At 59.8% G+C, this 13,738-nt stretch overlaps 1 protein-coding gene across 1 annotated transcript in view; it reads right to left on the bottom strand.

The window, feature by feature from the left end:
* The window catches only part of RFTN1 (raftlin, lipid raft linker 1), a 194,960-nt gene that overhangs the window by 13,061 nt on the left and 168,161 nt on the right, over positions 1-13,738 (bottom strand). Inside the window, 1 exon segment of the mRNA XM_058290796.2 lies at positions 2,839-2,954. Coding sequence (XP_058146779.2) covers positions 2,839-2,954 — 116 coding nt within the window.

Genomic DNA, 13,738 nt, shown 5'->3' with positions numbered 1-13,738 from the left:
GGGAAAGAACTTTCCAGAAGCCAGAGGGCGTGGACGAAAGGAAGTAGCTGGGCTAGAGGGTGGAAGGGGAGGGGACTGGCCAGCACCCACGTGCTCTGGAGGGGCGAATGCAGGAGAGGGGCAGGGGGCCGGCCGGGGGCGTCGATAGGGGCCCTCCAGAGCGTGCGCCCTGGACAAGCTGGCCCCGCGCTGGGCACCGCCGTCGTTCTGCTCACGCAGTTATGCCCTTGGAGCCCCAAAGCCTGGGGACAAGTTAGAAACGCACCGGCTCGGCCCCGCACTGACCCGTGAAGGGACCCGTGGCGGGGGGGCCTGGACGTGTGTTTAAACCCTCCCGGTGATGCTGGCACGGGGTCGACGCTGAGATCTGCTGCCTCCCCAGGGCTGAACCCCGAGGCCGCCACCCATCAGGAAGCCTCTGTCGGGGTGCGCCGGGCGACAGGGACAGGTTCTCCAGGCCAAGGAACCCCGTGGAGACAGGCACGCTGACGGGGACAGGAGGCGGGGGGCTTACACACGGGAACGGCGGGCGCAGAGGGAGAAGGGGTCAGAGCGGCTCTCGGGGGCTGCCCACGTCGGCTCCCAAAGGGAGACACTCATAAGCCCGAGGGGACGGGCTGCCCGGGACACAGCCGCTCCTCACGACCTGGAGAGACGCACCGTGGGGACGCGCACGAGCAGGCTCAACGCAGGGAGACTGGTAAGCGACACCCCAGAGCCATCCTGTGCTGTCCTCCCCGTCAGCAAATTCAGAGGCTCTGTTTCCACCACCGTCAGCCACACCTGCGTGTCGTGATGTTGAAACGGGACGAGACACAGGCCAGGGGAGCACGCGGGGCTGCAAAGAGGCGCACGGAATCGGCCCTTGCAAGCCGGCAAGGACACAGGCCTCGAAATCCAATTTCATTCCCAGGGACTCCTGGGGGAAAGCCAAAGCAGCGTCTGGAGGGACGGGAGATCCCCGAGCTACTCTCCCAACAGATACGTGTTCAAAAAGAAGAGTCGAGGCCCTCAGCACGACCGCCTGCGAGCGACAGGTAGTCTCTCCCGGAAACCGCCGGAATATCCAGGCAAAGTTTCTGGGTAAATGTCAACGTCTCCTGCCCTAATTCCTTAACTCATAGAATGGACCTCTCTGTATTAAAAAAAAAAACAAACGTGGTGACGGTACTGCAAAACCGTGTGTGGGATTATCATCATGGAACGTACAACTCAAGTGGGTGGAACGGGAAATTGCGCGTTGCATAGAGGTGAATAAAAGTTAAAATGAAAATAAAGGGCAGGTGTATCCTCATGTGAGTTTCCGGCCTTGTCCCCCCGCGCAGAAGCGTCACCCAGCCCACGTCCACGCCGCTCACGGGTCAGGGTGGGTGCCAGAGGCTGAGGGCAGACGGCGCGGAGGCACCTTTCCCGCCCCCTGTCACCGGCCACCCCGCGAGCACCTGCGCCGTTCTCCCAGACCCGGGTTCTCAAAACAGGGAGCCCGCTGCCGGGCCCAGGACCGCCTGGCAGCTGGTCGAATGCAGCTCTCCAGGCCCCTGCCCAGGGCTTCTGAGCCCGGGCCTCGGGGCTGGGGCCCGAGAACGAGCATTTCCACTAAGTTCCCAGGTGGGGCTGACACTGCCGGCCCGGGGCGCCCGCACTTTGGGAACCGCTTTCTAGAGCGGCGCTGACTGCTGCCCCCGAGCCCCCTTTCCTGCCCAGGCCCCTCGGTCCTGCAGTGACTGGGGGCACCGGCGCTCATGCGCTGGGCTGCTCAGCGGCGCGTGCAGGTGTCGACGGGGACTGGACCCGCTGCCCGTCGTCCCCCAGCCCCTGCCCCGCTGGACCCCAAAACTCCAGCAGAGCCTCCTTGCTCTGCGTGCCCTTTCCAGTTGGGGCGCGGAGCCTAGAAAAAGCCCGAAGACAAGGCAGGGCTGACCTTGGCCCCCGGCTCCTGACGCGGCCGTGCCCCCGGCCAGGTGTGGACGCCCCGCTTCTGTCGCCGCAGCCCGAGAAGCCCGTAGGCTCAGGACGCGGGACACTGAGCACAGGGACCCCCCGGGCAGGGCTGCCGCTCCCAAGGGCGTCGGGTGGGTCCCCAGGCCTCCCATGCCTGGGACGGGTGGGCAGCGCCCGCTGGGACCCCCACCCCTGCACTCCTGGCAGCCCACGGGCCGGCGCCCACGAGCGGGTCCCTGCGTCCAAACCGCTCTGCCCGCGAGTGCCGCCTGCGGGGGGTGCACGAGGCCACCCCAAATCCGTCCTCCACGGTCAGCGCAGCGCCTCCAGGGCACACCCCGGGGTCCCCGAAACAAGCTGGCCCTTCGCGGCCCAGGGGAACGTGACTCGAGGCGTTTCCCTGCCCACGACACCTCAGAGCTCGCGGGTCGACGTTTCTCCAACGCGCGCTTGAGCACGTACGCACAGCCTCGGGCCAGGACCTACGCCCCCGTGCCTCAGTTTCCTCATCTGTAAAGCTGGCCAGTAGCAGGCCTCGCCTCTTAGACTAAGTGTGAAGACCGAATGGACCCTGTGCCCATTTCTTCTAAGTGTGACAGCAGCGGGGCCCGGGGTCCTAGCTCCAGACGACACTGAGGCCACGAGCCATTTGCTTAGCGTTTTGGTATGAGCAAATTAATCAAGAAGAGCTCTTTCCACCAAAAGGTGCAGGTACCTGTTTTCACTGCCCAAAGGTTGGCATGGGATGCCCCCATCCCTGCACCTGGACAAGGAGGGGCTCGGGCGCCCCGGCCAAACTCCCTCTCGTAGGAGGACCCCACCTGCGCCCCAGATTTGGCAAGCGGGCAAGGCCGCCCCTCCCCAACCCGGCAGCAGGCCTGCCGAGGGCACGCTTACCTCCAGGACCGTCCACTGCTCGACCACGATAGCGTCGTAGCCCTGCACGGTTTTGCTGTCTTCTGGAGAAACAGCTTCGAAGATGAATACTCCATCTGTCCCACCGTGCGAGGCATCTGGGGGGGGAGAGAGAAGGCAGGGGTGGGTGTGAGCCCGGCTGTGGCAGAAGCCTCGCGCAGCGCCAGTGCTCGCCGCACTCGCTAATAATTCCAATCAGAACATCTTTTCAGCATGTTAATTAAAGAAGGCACACAGCCACGGTCTAGCCCCAGCAGAATGAATGAGCCTAATTTACCTCGCAGTTCTGAATAATATTCTTGATTTTAGGAGCCCAAATTTCATTGTCGGCAATCACCATTTGATTTCACGCATTTACCTTCCTTTTCACGCTCCAGCGTCAGGACGCGCTGGGGAGGACTTAACCCAGGCTAAAGCACAGCCACTTAGAGACAGTTTTTAAGAGAAAACTATATTTAGGTGAGGGATTTTTTTTTTTTTAAGGGAGGGTGGATGCAACACAGCACCCAGCTCTGAGCCTGTCACACGGCCCTGGGTGTGGGCCCTCTTGGGGGTCTGTGTGACGTGGGCAGCTCTGGTCGGGAGGTGGAGACGGGCGCAGGGGGAGATGTCCCGGATGGTTTCCGCCTGAACACGCTCCTTTGGGTGTACAGCTCCAGTCGCTGTACCAGGTACGAGTTCTGCGCAATCCAGCGACTGGCATGACACATCTCAGACGACCCAAGAGTTGTCTTGGGTGATGAGGGTGGGAAGGAAAACGGAGCAGGGCCATGCCCCGCAGAAGACGCCAAGGGGGCCGTTGTCCTTCCGGGGATGGCCCCAAAGCCGGGCTCCTTTAGAAAGGGACTGCAGGACGGAGGGCTGGACCAGGGCCAGCTGAGTCGGGAAACGGGAGCTGGACTTCGGGGACGTGCGTTCTCATCTGGGAAATGGGGCGGTGGACGGCCCCTGGCCCCTGGGCGATGGGAGGTGGGTCGCTGCTCAAGCACACCAGCACGTCGAATGATAGCCTGCGTGGTAACGGGACACACAGCCGTGTGACCTCCCCCCACAAGGAGGGAAGGAGAGAGTCAGACTTCTCCAAGCCACACTGGAGCCCCTGAAACTGCCGGCATCGCCCAGAACCACGAAGGACAAGACGGACGCGACTGTGTAACGACCTTGAACGTCTCTCTCCCCGCAGACCCATAAACAAGGGGAAAGGCAACCCATAAAACGAGAAAAGTATTTGCAACAAAAGAGGCAAGGTTAGTATTCTTTATAGGTATGAAGCTTTTACAAATAAGTAGGTAAAAATACCAAAGCAGAAATGGGCAAATGGCACGAACTGGCAACAATGCTCTCTCTCTCACACACGTGCACTCAAGATGGTCAGCAAACCTCTCTTTTGCTTAGAAAATGGGCAAATTTTGAAAAGAAAATGCATACTCCCGGTGAAGGTGTGGGGAAATGGCAAAGCTCACAGTGCTCAAGGGCCTTTCAACAGCACAGGCTTTCTAGAAAACCATTCGACAATGTCTCAAGAAGCTGAAATAGGGAAGTGGTTGTGGCTCAACTGATAGAGCGTCTGCCTACCACATGGGAGGTCCAGGGTTCAAACCCCGGGCCTCCTGACCCGTGTGGAGCTGGCCCATGCGCAGTGCTGATGCGTGCAAGGAGTGCCCTGCCACGCAGGGGTGTCCCCCGCGTAGGGGAGCCCCACGCGCAAGGAGTGCACCCTGTAAGGCGAGCCGCCCCGCACAAAGAAAGCGCAGTCTGCCCAGAAGTGATGCCACATACATGGAAAGCTGACACAGCAAGATGATGCAACAAAAAGAAACACAGATTCCCAGTGCCGCTGACAAGAACACAAGTGGACCCAGAAGAACACACAGCGAATGGACACAGAGAGCAGACAATGGGGGGAGCGAGAGGAGAGAAAGAAATAAATGTTAAAAAAAAAAAAGATGCTGAAACAAAAAGTCCATTCTCTTTGACCTGGAACCCTAACTTCTTTCAGTCTCTTCTGAGGTAATAACCATCAATGTTGTCCACACTTCATCTACAAGCATCATTTCTAAAATTCCATAAAAATATAAGCAACCCAAATAGTCAACTGTAGAAAAAGAGCTCAATAAATTAGGAGATTTCCATCCAATGAAATACTACACAGGCCCTAAAAAGTCCTGGGAGTTTAATAATGCAGAAGAACACTTTAGATGCAATATTATGGAAGAAAAACCAACCTACATAACTGTAGTATGAGCTGTACGTGAACTTTTATGTTAAAAAGAGACAAACAAACTCTAAGAAAATATACAAAATGCAGTAATTATGAAGGGTGGATTAGGTATACTTTGTACTTTCTTCCTTCTCCTTTTCTATAAGGTTAATAAACAGCTAACAGAGGTGTAATACAAAGAGAGAAAACGACGAAGAATGCTCCTCTTCTCTACGTAGTCCCTGAAGGCGAAATTAGAAGGAAAAATTTCTAGAAGCCAGGGAGAGAAAGCTTCCCTCTAATCTAAGTGGAAAGCACCTTCTGGAGCGGTGTCAAGGTGGAAGGGAGGGCGCCAGAGGGGGGACGCCCCATCCCCGCCGCGCCCCAGCTCACGCTGACAACCTTCAGCCATGCTCCTGCCTCCCGACGCCTATCTGGCGTGGATATGTTTTGCCCAGTGCTCAGCGGTCACTGCAGATGTTGCAGGAGCAAGAGGGACACAGGCCTGTCCCCAAGGAGCCTTCCTCGCACGGCGGCGAGACGACGGCACGAGGTCGGAGGAACGACCGCTGCAGGGACAGAGCAGAGGGAGGCAGAGCTCGCGGCTGTTTCTGGAAGGGCGGCCCAGCCAGGGCTCCCGTGTTGAAGAGACCACGACGACATCTGTGAGCTGCAGGGCTGGAGAGCTCCGGGCACAGGGCAGGGGCCGGCTGCGTAGACGTGCAGAGGGAATGTGGAGGAGCCACGGAGCAGAGGAGAGAAAAAGGTCCAGAGCAGATGAGCAGGGACCGGCCGGCCAGAAGCCCGCACGCCTGGCCAAGGGGAAGTCAGCGGACACGGCGCGGGCCGACGCCGGAGAGGCACGTCTGTGTTTAGCTCGAGCCCGCGTGGCTCTGCCACCGCTTTGCGAACAACGTGTGCGGGCCACCTGGCTGTCTCCGGACAGGGAAGACTTGTGGGGCAGGGCTGCCCCGTGGACCCCGCTCTCCTCAGGTGACCAAGGAAAGCAGGGCTGCCCCAGCCAGCCCACAGATCTATGAGAATAAATGAGTTCTGGGGAGCTGGGAGGGTGCTTGTGTTACACAGCAGTTCTGTGGCAGTAGCTGACTGATACGATGTCTAAGATAGACCCAAGAATCACGGAGCCAGTGCGCTTCACTTAGCCTGGGAATATTCCTGATTATCCCACAAGGAAAGAGAGAAGCCTGACCAGCTCATCAAACCACAGGAGTGAGGGTAACGCTGGCTCCCAGCAGCCTTAGGCCCACGTTATCCAAGCCGAGAATGATCATCCACTTCAAGTGAGACCTCTGTGGCAAATCAATACTGTGCTCCTCTTCTTATTTGTTTCCTAGTCTGAAACATCCTCAGCAAACGCTAAGCTTGAGTCCCATGTACTTGGCTAAAACGTCTCCCCCAGTGCTGTTCTTCACAGGCAACCAGAGAGAGAGAGCCCTCTCTCTCGGGGTCCGGCACTCCGGGACAAGCCTGGCCACAGCGCGTGCTTGGAGAGCTCTGGGCGGCGCCGGCCCAGCAAGGGCCCTGCCCAGGAGGGGAGCCCCTTCTATAAAGGCTCCCCAAGTCCTGGCCCGAGAGCCCGGGACGGAGGACAGTTCACGGCTCCTCCGGGAGTACAGCAACAGCACAGCCGTTTCCTCCAGGGTCTCCAGAACTGAGTGTGGATCTGTCTTCCAAAGCCACGTCCCCCGGTGTCACCCCTGGACACCCCGGGGCCTCCAGATGTGCCCCGAGACCGTAAGCGTGCCTGATGCAACGTGGGGAAGCAGCGCTACGGCCAGCAGCAGTGGGCAAAGGCAGGGTGGCAATCCGTCCCACCTGATCGCTGTCCTCACCCGACCAGGGGCGTGGGCTTAGGGCTAATGCGCCACCAGAAGGTTCTAGAAAGGCACCCACACTTAAAATTCAGTCTTCCCCTCGGGCAGCTGCGGTGGCGTCGAGCCTGCCCGCAGACCCGCCACACGCGGAGGTGCAGCAGGGGAAGGAGCCCTGTGACCCCCGGGCAGGGGGGCGGCCAGGCGTGGGGGCCTGCTCCAGCCCCCGCCCGGGTCCCCTGGCCTCTCGGGCCTTGCCCCGCTCTCCAATCCCGGGGGCCGGATCCCCTGCGCAGGATGGCTATTGACGGGTCATCGGCGGCGGGACAAGCCCCCGCGGCCCCCAGAGAGCAGAGGGCGGGCCTGCAAGGGGGCTCCCGTTTGATCTGCCCCTGCCCGTCCCCTCGCGGCCTTCGTGGCACAGCGTCGCCGTGGCAGGTGCCGACTCGGGGCTGAGCGGGTCCACCCTGCGCAGAAAGGTCACATGGCCCCGTCGCTGCGTTTTGTACTAAACTAAAGATGCGCCCCACTGTGCACGAGACGTTGCCCTCCCTGGCTCTGTACAAATACGTGATGCCGGTCTCTTGGCGCAAGGCCACGCCGACATCCCAAGCCTGCGATTTCCTAGGACGCGGGGCAGGGAGAGTCCCCGTTTCGTCCCCAGACGTCGGTTCTGGCGGCAACTGCTCCTGTCCTGGACCCCTGGTTGCTCCGCTCCCCTTGGCCCACGCCGGGCAGTCCTCCTCCAAAACCCAGCCCGGACCGAGCGCGCCGTGGCGAGGGGCCTCACGCAGGATTAGAAATGACCCTTCCCTTTCAGCGGCCGGGACTGGCCTGGACGGTCCACAGCGGGCGGCTGGCCTCATGGCTGGCCTGGGTGCCCAGGGGGTCTCTCGCCTTCAGACGCTGTGCGGGGCCCCCGGGACCACCCAGCCCCAGGCACGGTAGGCGCCGGTGGCACGACGGGAGCTGCACGGCCGGCTGCGACGTGTGAGTCCACTGCGGGTGCGAGCACTGCTCAACGGGCTCCCCGACGGCGCGGTGCCCGCAAGCACCCGCCGCCCTCGCCGCCCTCGCTGCCCTCGCCTGCCTTCTCTCCTTGATGCCGTGGGTCATCTCGATGGCAGAACTCCGCTTCAGGGACAGGGCTGGCCTCCAGGGCCCAGTCCCACTGAACCGACCAGGCGGGAAGACAGACGCGGAGTCGGAGCGCTGGCCAGAGGCGCAGTGCCGTGCTGGACTTCACGTTTCATCCCCAAAACATTGCAAAGGGCAGCACTCTATCTCAGGGGGTGGGGACATGGAGTTTACAGAAGCCAACTGCCCACGGTCAGGCAGAACGCAAGAACCAGAGCAGCCTGAACCCTGCGCCAAAGCGCTGCTCTTCCGACTGACGTTGACTGAGCTGCCACTGCGGACGCGCCAGGCGCTGGCCCAGGCCTGGGGGCAGGCGACAGGCACTCGGACACGGGCTCCTCACGCAGGAGCTGATGGTCGGACCACTGCACCACGCTCCCTCTGCCTCTGTTTTTTTCTTTTATTATTATTTTTCATTTCTTTCTCTCCCCCCGAGTTGTCTGCTCTCTGTGTCTACTCTCTGTGTGTTCTTCTGTGTCCACTTCTATCCTTATCAGCGGCACCGGGAATCTGTGTCTCTTTGTTGCGTCATCTTGCTGTGTCAGCTCTCCATGTGTGCAGTGCCACTCCTGGGCAGGCTGCGCTTTCTTTCATGCTGGGCGCACTCCTTGCGTGTGGGGCTCCCCTACGTGGGGGACACCCCTGCATGGCACGGCACTCCTTGCACACATCAGCACTGCACTTTGGCCAGCTCCACACGGGTCAAGGAGGCCCGGGGTTTGAACCGTGGACCTCCCGTGTGGTAGGCAGATGCTCTATCAGTTGAGCCACATCCACTTCCCGTCTGCCTCTATGTTTTGGTGGAATCTTAGGAGGCTCGCAGGGAAGGGACCTCGGGGCTCCTGTCTGGGGACAAATCATGCCTTTTTATACAGGGGAAAAGGAACAGACGTATGCTTACATGTGGCTGAACTGTAGAGGGACACAATGCTACAGCACACAGCAATGAAAAGAGACGAACTGCAGTTAAAACCGTGGAAGCGCCTCACGGAGCTACAGAGTGAAAGAAACCAGACACAGAAGCACGTGCTGCCTCCGCCAGCCTCGTCTGCGGTGCCCGGGAAGGGCTGGGCCACCCCCGGGTGTGAGGGCCTTCGGGGGGCTCTCGTCCTTGGTCTGCGAGCTCGTTTCCTGGGCGCCCACCCTGTGAAATCCCACTGCACGGTTTTCTGTATCTGTGCTATATGGTATCGAAAAGCTGACTTAAAACTGTGCTATTGGGAAACGGCTGTGGCTCAAGAGATTGGGCTCCCGTCTACGATATGGGAGGTCTAGGGTTCGATTCCCAGGGCCTCCTGGTGAAGGCAAGCTGGCCTATGTGGGGAGCTGGCGCAGCAAGATGATGCAACAAAGAGACACAGAGGAGAGACAATAAGAGACGCAGCAGACCAGGGAGCTGAGGTGGCGCAAGAGACTGAGCGCCTCTCTCCCACTCTGAAAGGTCCCAGGATCGGTTCCCGGAGCTGCCTAAAGAGAAGACAAGCAGACACAGAAGGACACATGGCAAATGGACACAGAGAGCAGACACCAGGGGGAATGGGGGAAAATAAATAAATCTTCAAAAGCACCACCAGTGCCGTGGATTCTGAACACCCTGCCTTCGGTGGCGCGGCTTCTCGGAAGCAGAGGCCACACGCGGCTGGCGTCGGGCGTGAGCAGGCGGCAGTCTCTGCAGGGTGGGAGTCCTGGGGGGCATCAGGCCAGTGGGGTCCTCCGAGGGCCCCTCCACCCCTCGGCCCTGCCCGGCTCGCCGGTTCTCTGGAGCGTGCTCTGGCCTTCGCTGCGCCGCGGGAGCCCCGAGTGCCCGCTCACTCGGCCGCCAGGTCCCCGACTCGCCGCTCTCTGGCTGGACCTGACCCCTCCCTTCCAGGGCACCCGGGCGTGCAGGGGTCTCAGCCCCTCACCGACGCCCCCGCTCCTCTCTGCCCTCCTCACTCCTTCTCCCTGCCCACGCCCTCCTTTCCTCCCTCCACTTTCTCGCCCCTGACCAGCTGGTGGCCGTGGCGATGGCGCCATCGCACTGTGCCTCAGTTTCTTCAGCCGTGATGTGGGGACAGCAGCGGCCCCTACTCCCCGGACACAGAACGAGCAACTCAGCTGGAAGCGCTGAGCCGGCATGGCACACAGCAGCTGCTTCGTGCCCTTCGACAGCGCTGTGCATGCCTCTACCTGGCCTTGGGGTTGCAGGACCCAGACGCGGCCCCTGCCCCTGACACCAGGCCGGGGACCCCCCAGGGCCCAAGCCGGAGACCCGGGCAGCTCTCCATGCCCTGGGGGAGAAGCCCAGGAAACGCGAGCTGGGGTTTACCCGGGTAATTCAGGCTAACGCATCACGCTGTCTGCGGGACAAAGCTCCCGCATGTTTCTTATGACTCCGCGGAAAATGTTTTGAAGTACAAACATTCGTTTACGAGTCGTCACGGGCACCCTTTCCAGATAGCCAGCAGTTTCAACAGGCTCTCGGCCCCAGCTTGGCCAGGCTCGTGTGTAAGGACGCTGAATAGCGCATTAAAAATGGGCTCCTTTTTGGGAATCGGCTGGGGCTCACTCCGTTGGGCTCCCGCCTACCACATGGGAGGTCCTGGGTTCAAGTTCCGGGGCCTCCTCGTGAAGGCAGGCTCGCCCGCATGCCACGGAGAGCTGCCCAGCCTGCCAGCGCCGCAGAGAGCCAACTCAGCAAGATGATGCAACGGAAAGGGACACAAGTAAAAACACAAAACGAAACACAGAAGCATGCACAGAGAATGGGCACAGAGAGCATATAACAAGGAAGTCACAAGAGGGAGGAATAAGTAAAAATAAATACAGACACACAGAAGAACGCACAGTGAATGGACACAGAGAGCAGCTAGCAAGCCTGGGGGAGCACGTCTCTTTCATTCCTCATAAGAGGACAGACAGCTCTGCGTCCCCGGCTAGCGGAAGCCTTGGGCCTCTGCGGGGCACAGACGCCTGCCCACCGGGCAGCGCTCCTGCCACACCCTGAGATCGTGGCCAGCGTGAGCGCGAGCTTGAGGTCGTTTTGTCCCGGGATGGAGACGCGCGGCCTGCAGGGCGCAGCCTCGCTGCCCGGGTGGAAGACGGCCTGGCCACACTTCAAGACAGGAAGGCTGGACCTAGCGCAGAGACAGCCAAGAGGGGACGAAACGCTTTCCCGACCTCGGGGCAAATCTGAGGGGAAAAGGGGGGTGAATTATCTGTGTCGCTGGCCTTGGGGCGGGAGGGGGGACAGAAGCGGGGGAGGGCTGCTCGGCCTCGACTGCCCAGAAACGGCTCTGTCCACTCTCAAGGGGCCGCTCTCGGGCTCAGCTCGTTTGGGCAGTGAGGGGCAGGGAGAAAACCTCCCTTCCGACGCCTCCATTCTGCCAAGCAGGAGCAGTGGCCGGCGGCCGCCCACGAGGCCCTCCCCGCAGCCGCCCGCACGTCTGGGCGATGCCCGTTCCCCAGGGAGAAAGGCAACCCTGGCCGGGCCACACGCGGCTCTGAGCAGGGCACGGGGGACAGGAGGGGCCGCTGCTGAAGGCGGGGTGTCCCTGCAGGAGCGGGGAGCGGGCCTTCTCCCCGGCCGCTGCCGCAGGCTGGGGGCCTCCCCTGGAGGAGGAATCAGCTGCTCCCTGCTAGTCACGGTAACACACCTCAAGATAGATGCTCTAGCGCTGCACTGTCCACTACGGCGGCCCAGGCTCGGGCAGCTATGAAATGAAAACCTCAGCTCAGGCTCAGCTGCTTGGCCACGCGGCAGGGCCCGTGACCACCGGGCTGGACACACACGTGCAGAACGTGTCCGCCATCGCAGCGGTCGTGGCAGTCATCGAGCCCCGGGTCACACTTCCCACGCCGCGCGTCCACGCGGCCAACAGCCGCGGCCCGCTGCCTTCTAGAAGGCCTGTGGCGCCGCTCTGGCTACGTTCCTACTGGACAATGGCACTTGGACAGGAACAAGGGACCGCGCCCACAGCAAGACCGCTCTGCGCGGGCTCGTGTGCCGAGGCTTCGGGTGACCGATGGGCGAGCACGCAGGGCCGAAGCCTGAGGCCTGGCTCCTCTAAGGCTCCGAGCAACTTCGAGGCCTGCAGACAACGCCGCGCCCGGCTCGGCTGTTTGCTGAGAAAGGAAACGGCTCGACAGCCGAGGCTCAGCTGTTCTTGCCCCTGCTGTTTGCTGGGGTCCCCAAACACGGTGTCACACTTCATATACGTAGCCGTCCTGCTGCCCGGCACCCTCAGGGCAGGGGTGGGCGCCAAGTCAGCCCACTCCCCAAACTGCCCCCCAGCGGTGACCCAGCCGGGTGACCCACCCGCCTCCTGTCGACCTGAAGCCCTCTCTCCACTCGACACACGCCCCAGCTCTGGGCAGCCCTTCCCTCTACCAGTGGAAGGCTGACAGCAGTAGCGCTGCTCCACCGAGAGTGCTACTCCACTGAGTGCTACTCCACAAATAGTGCTACTCCACCCAGAGTGCTATTCTGAGAGTGCTACTCCACCGGGAGTGCTACTCCACCAAGAGTGCTACTCCATCGGGAGTGCTACTCCACAAATAGTGCTACTCCACCGAGAGTGTTGCTCCACAAATAGTGCTACTCTACCCAGAGTGCTATTCTGAGAGTGCTACTCCACCGGGAGTGCTACTCCACCAAGAGTGCTACTCCACCAGGAGTGCTACTCCACAAATAGTGCTACTCCACCGAGAGTGCTGCTCCACAAATAGTGCTACTCCACTGAGAGTGCTGCTCCACCCAGAGTGCTACTCCACCTAGAGTGCTACTCCACAAATAGTGCTACCCCACTGAGTGCTACTCCACAAATAGTGCTACTCCACCAAGAGTGCTACTCCACAAATAGTGCTACACCAATAGTGCTACTCCAAGAATACTACTCCACAAATAGTGCTACTCCACTGATAGTGCTACTCCAATAGTCCTACTCCACTGAGTGCTACTCTGTCAATAGTGCCACTCCACCAAGAACGCTACTCCACAAATAGTGCCATCCCACAAATAGTGCTATACCAATAGTGCTACTTCACTGATAGTGCTACTCCACCAAGAGTGCTACTCTACCGAGTGCTACTCTTATCAATAGTGCTACTCCACGCAGAGTGCTACTTCACAAATAGTGCTACTCCACCAACAGTGCCACTCTACCAATAGTGCCACTCCACTGATAGTGCTACTCTACTACAGTGCTACTCCACTGAGTGCTACTCCAAGAGTGCTACTCCATTGAGAATGCTTCTCTATCAATAGTGCTACTCCATCCAGAGTGCTACTCCACTGATAGTGTTACTCCCATTGAGTGCTACTCCACTGATAGTGCTACTCCATCGACAGTGCTACTCCACCCAGAGTGCTACTGCACAAATAGTGCTACTACTCCAATAGTGATACTCCAACAAGAGTGCTACTCCATCAATACTACTCCATCAATAGTGCTACTCCAATAGTCCTACACCAACAACAGTGCTACTCCACTGATAGTGCTACTCCATCGACAGTGCTACTCCACCCAGAGTGCTACTGCACAAATAGTGCTACTACTCCAAGTGATACTCCAACAAGAGTGCTACTCCATCAATACTACTCCATCAATAGTGCTACTCCAATAGTCCTACACTAACAATAGTGCTACTTCACTGATAGTGCTACTCCGACAGTGCTACTCCACCAAAAGTGCTACTCCATCAATAGTGCTACTCTGTTAATAGTGCTACTCCA

The sequence above is a fragment of the Dasypus novemcinctus genome, chromosome 31 (genome assembly GCF_030445035.2).
Source record: "Dasypus novemcinctus isolate mDasNov1 chromosome 31, mDasNov1.1.hap2, whole genome shotgun sequence".
Lineage (NCBI taxonomy): Eukaryota > Metazoa > Chordata > Mammalia > Cingulata > Dasypodidae > Dasypus > Dasypus novemcinctus.
The sequence above is the reverse complement of the archived record's forward strand: the minus strand, read 5'-3'. Positions and strand labels throughout refer to the sequence as shown.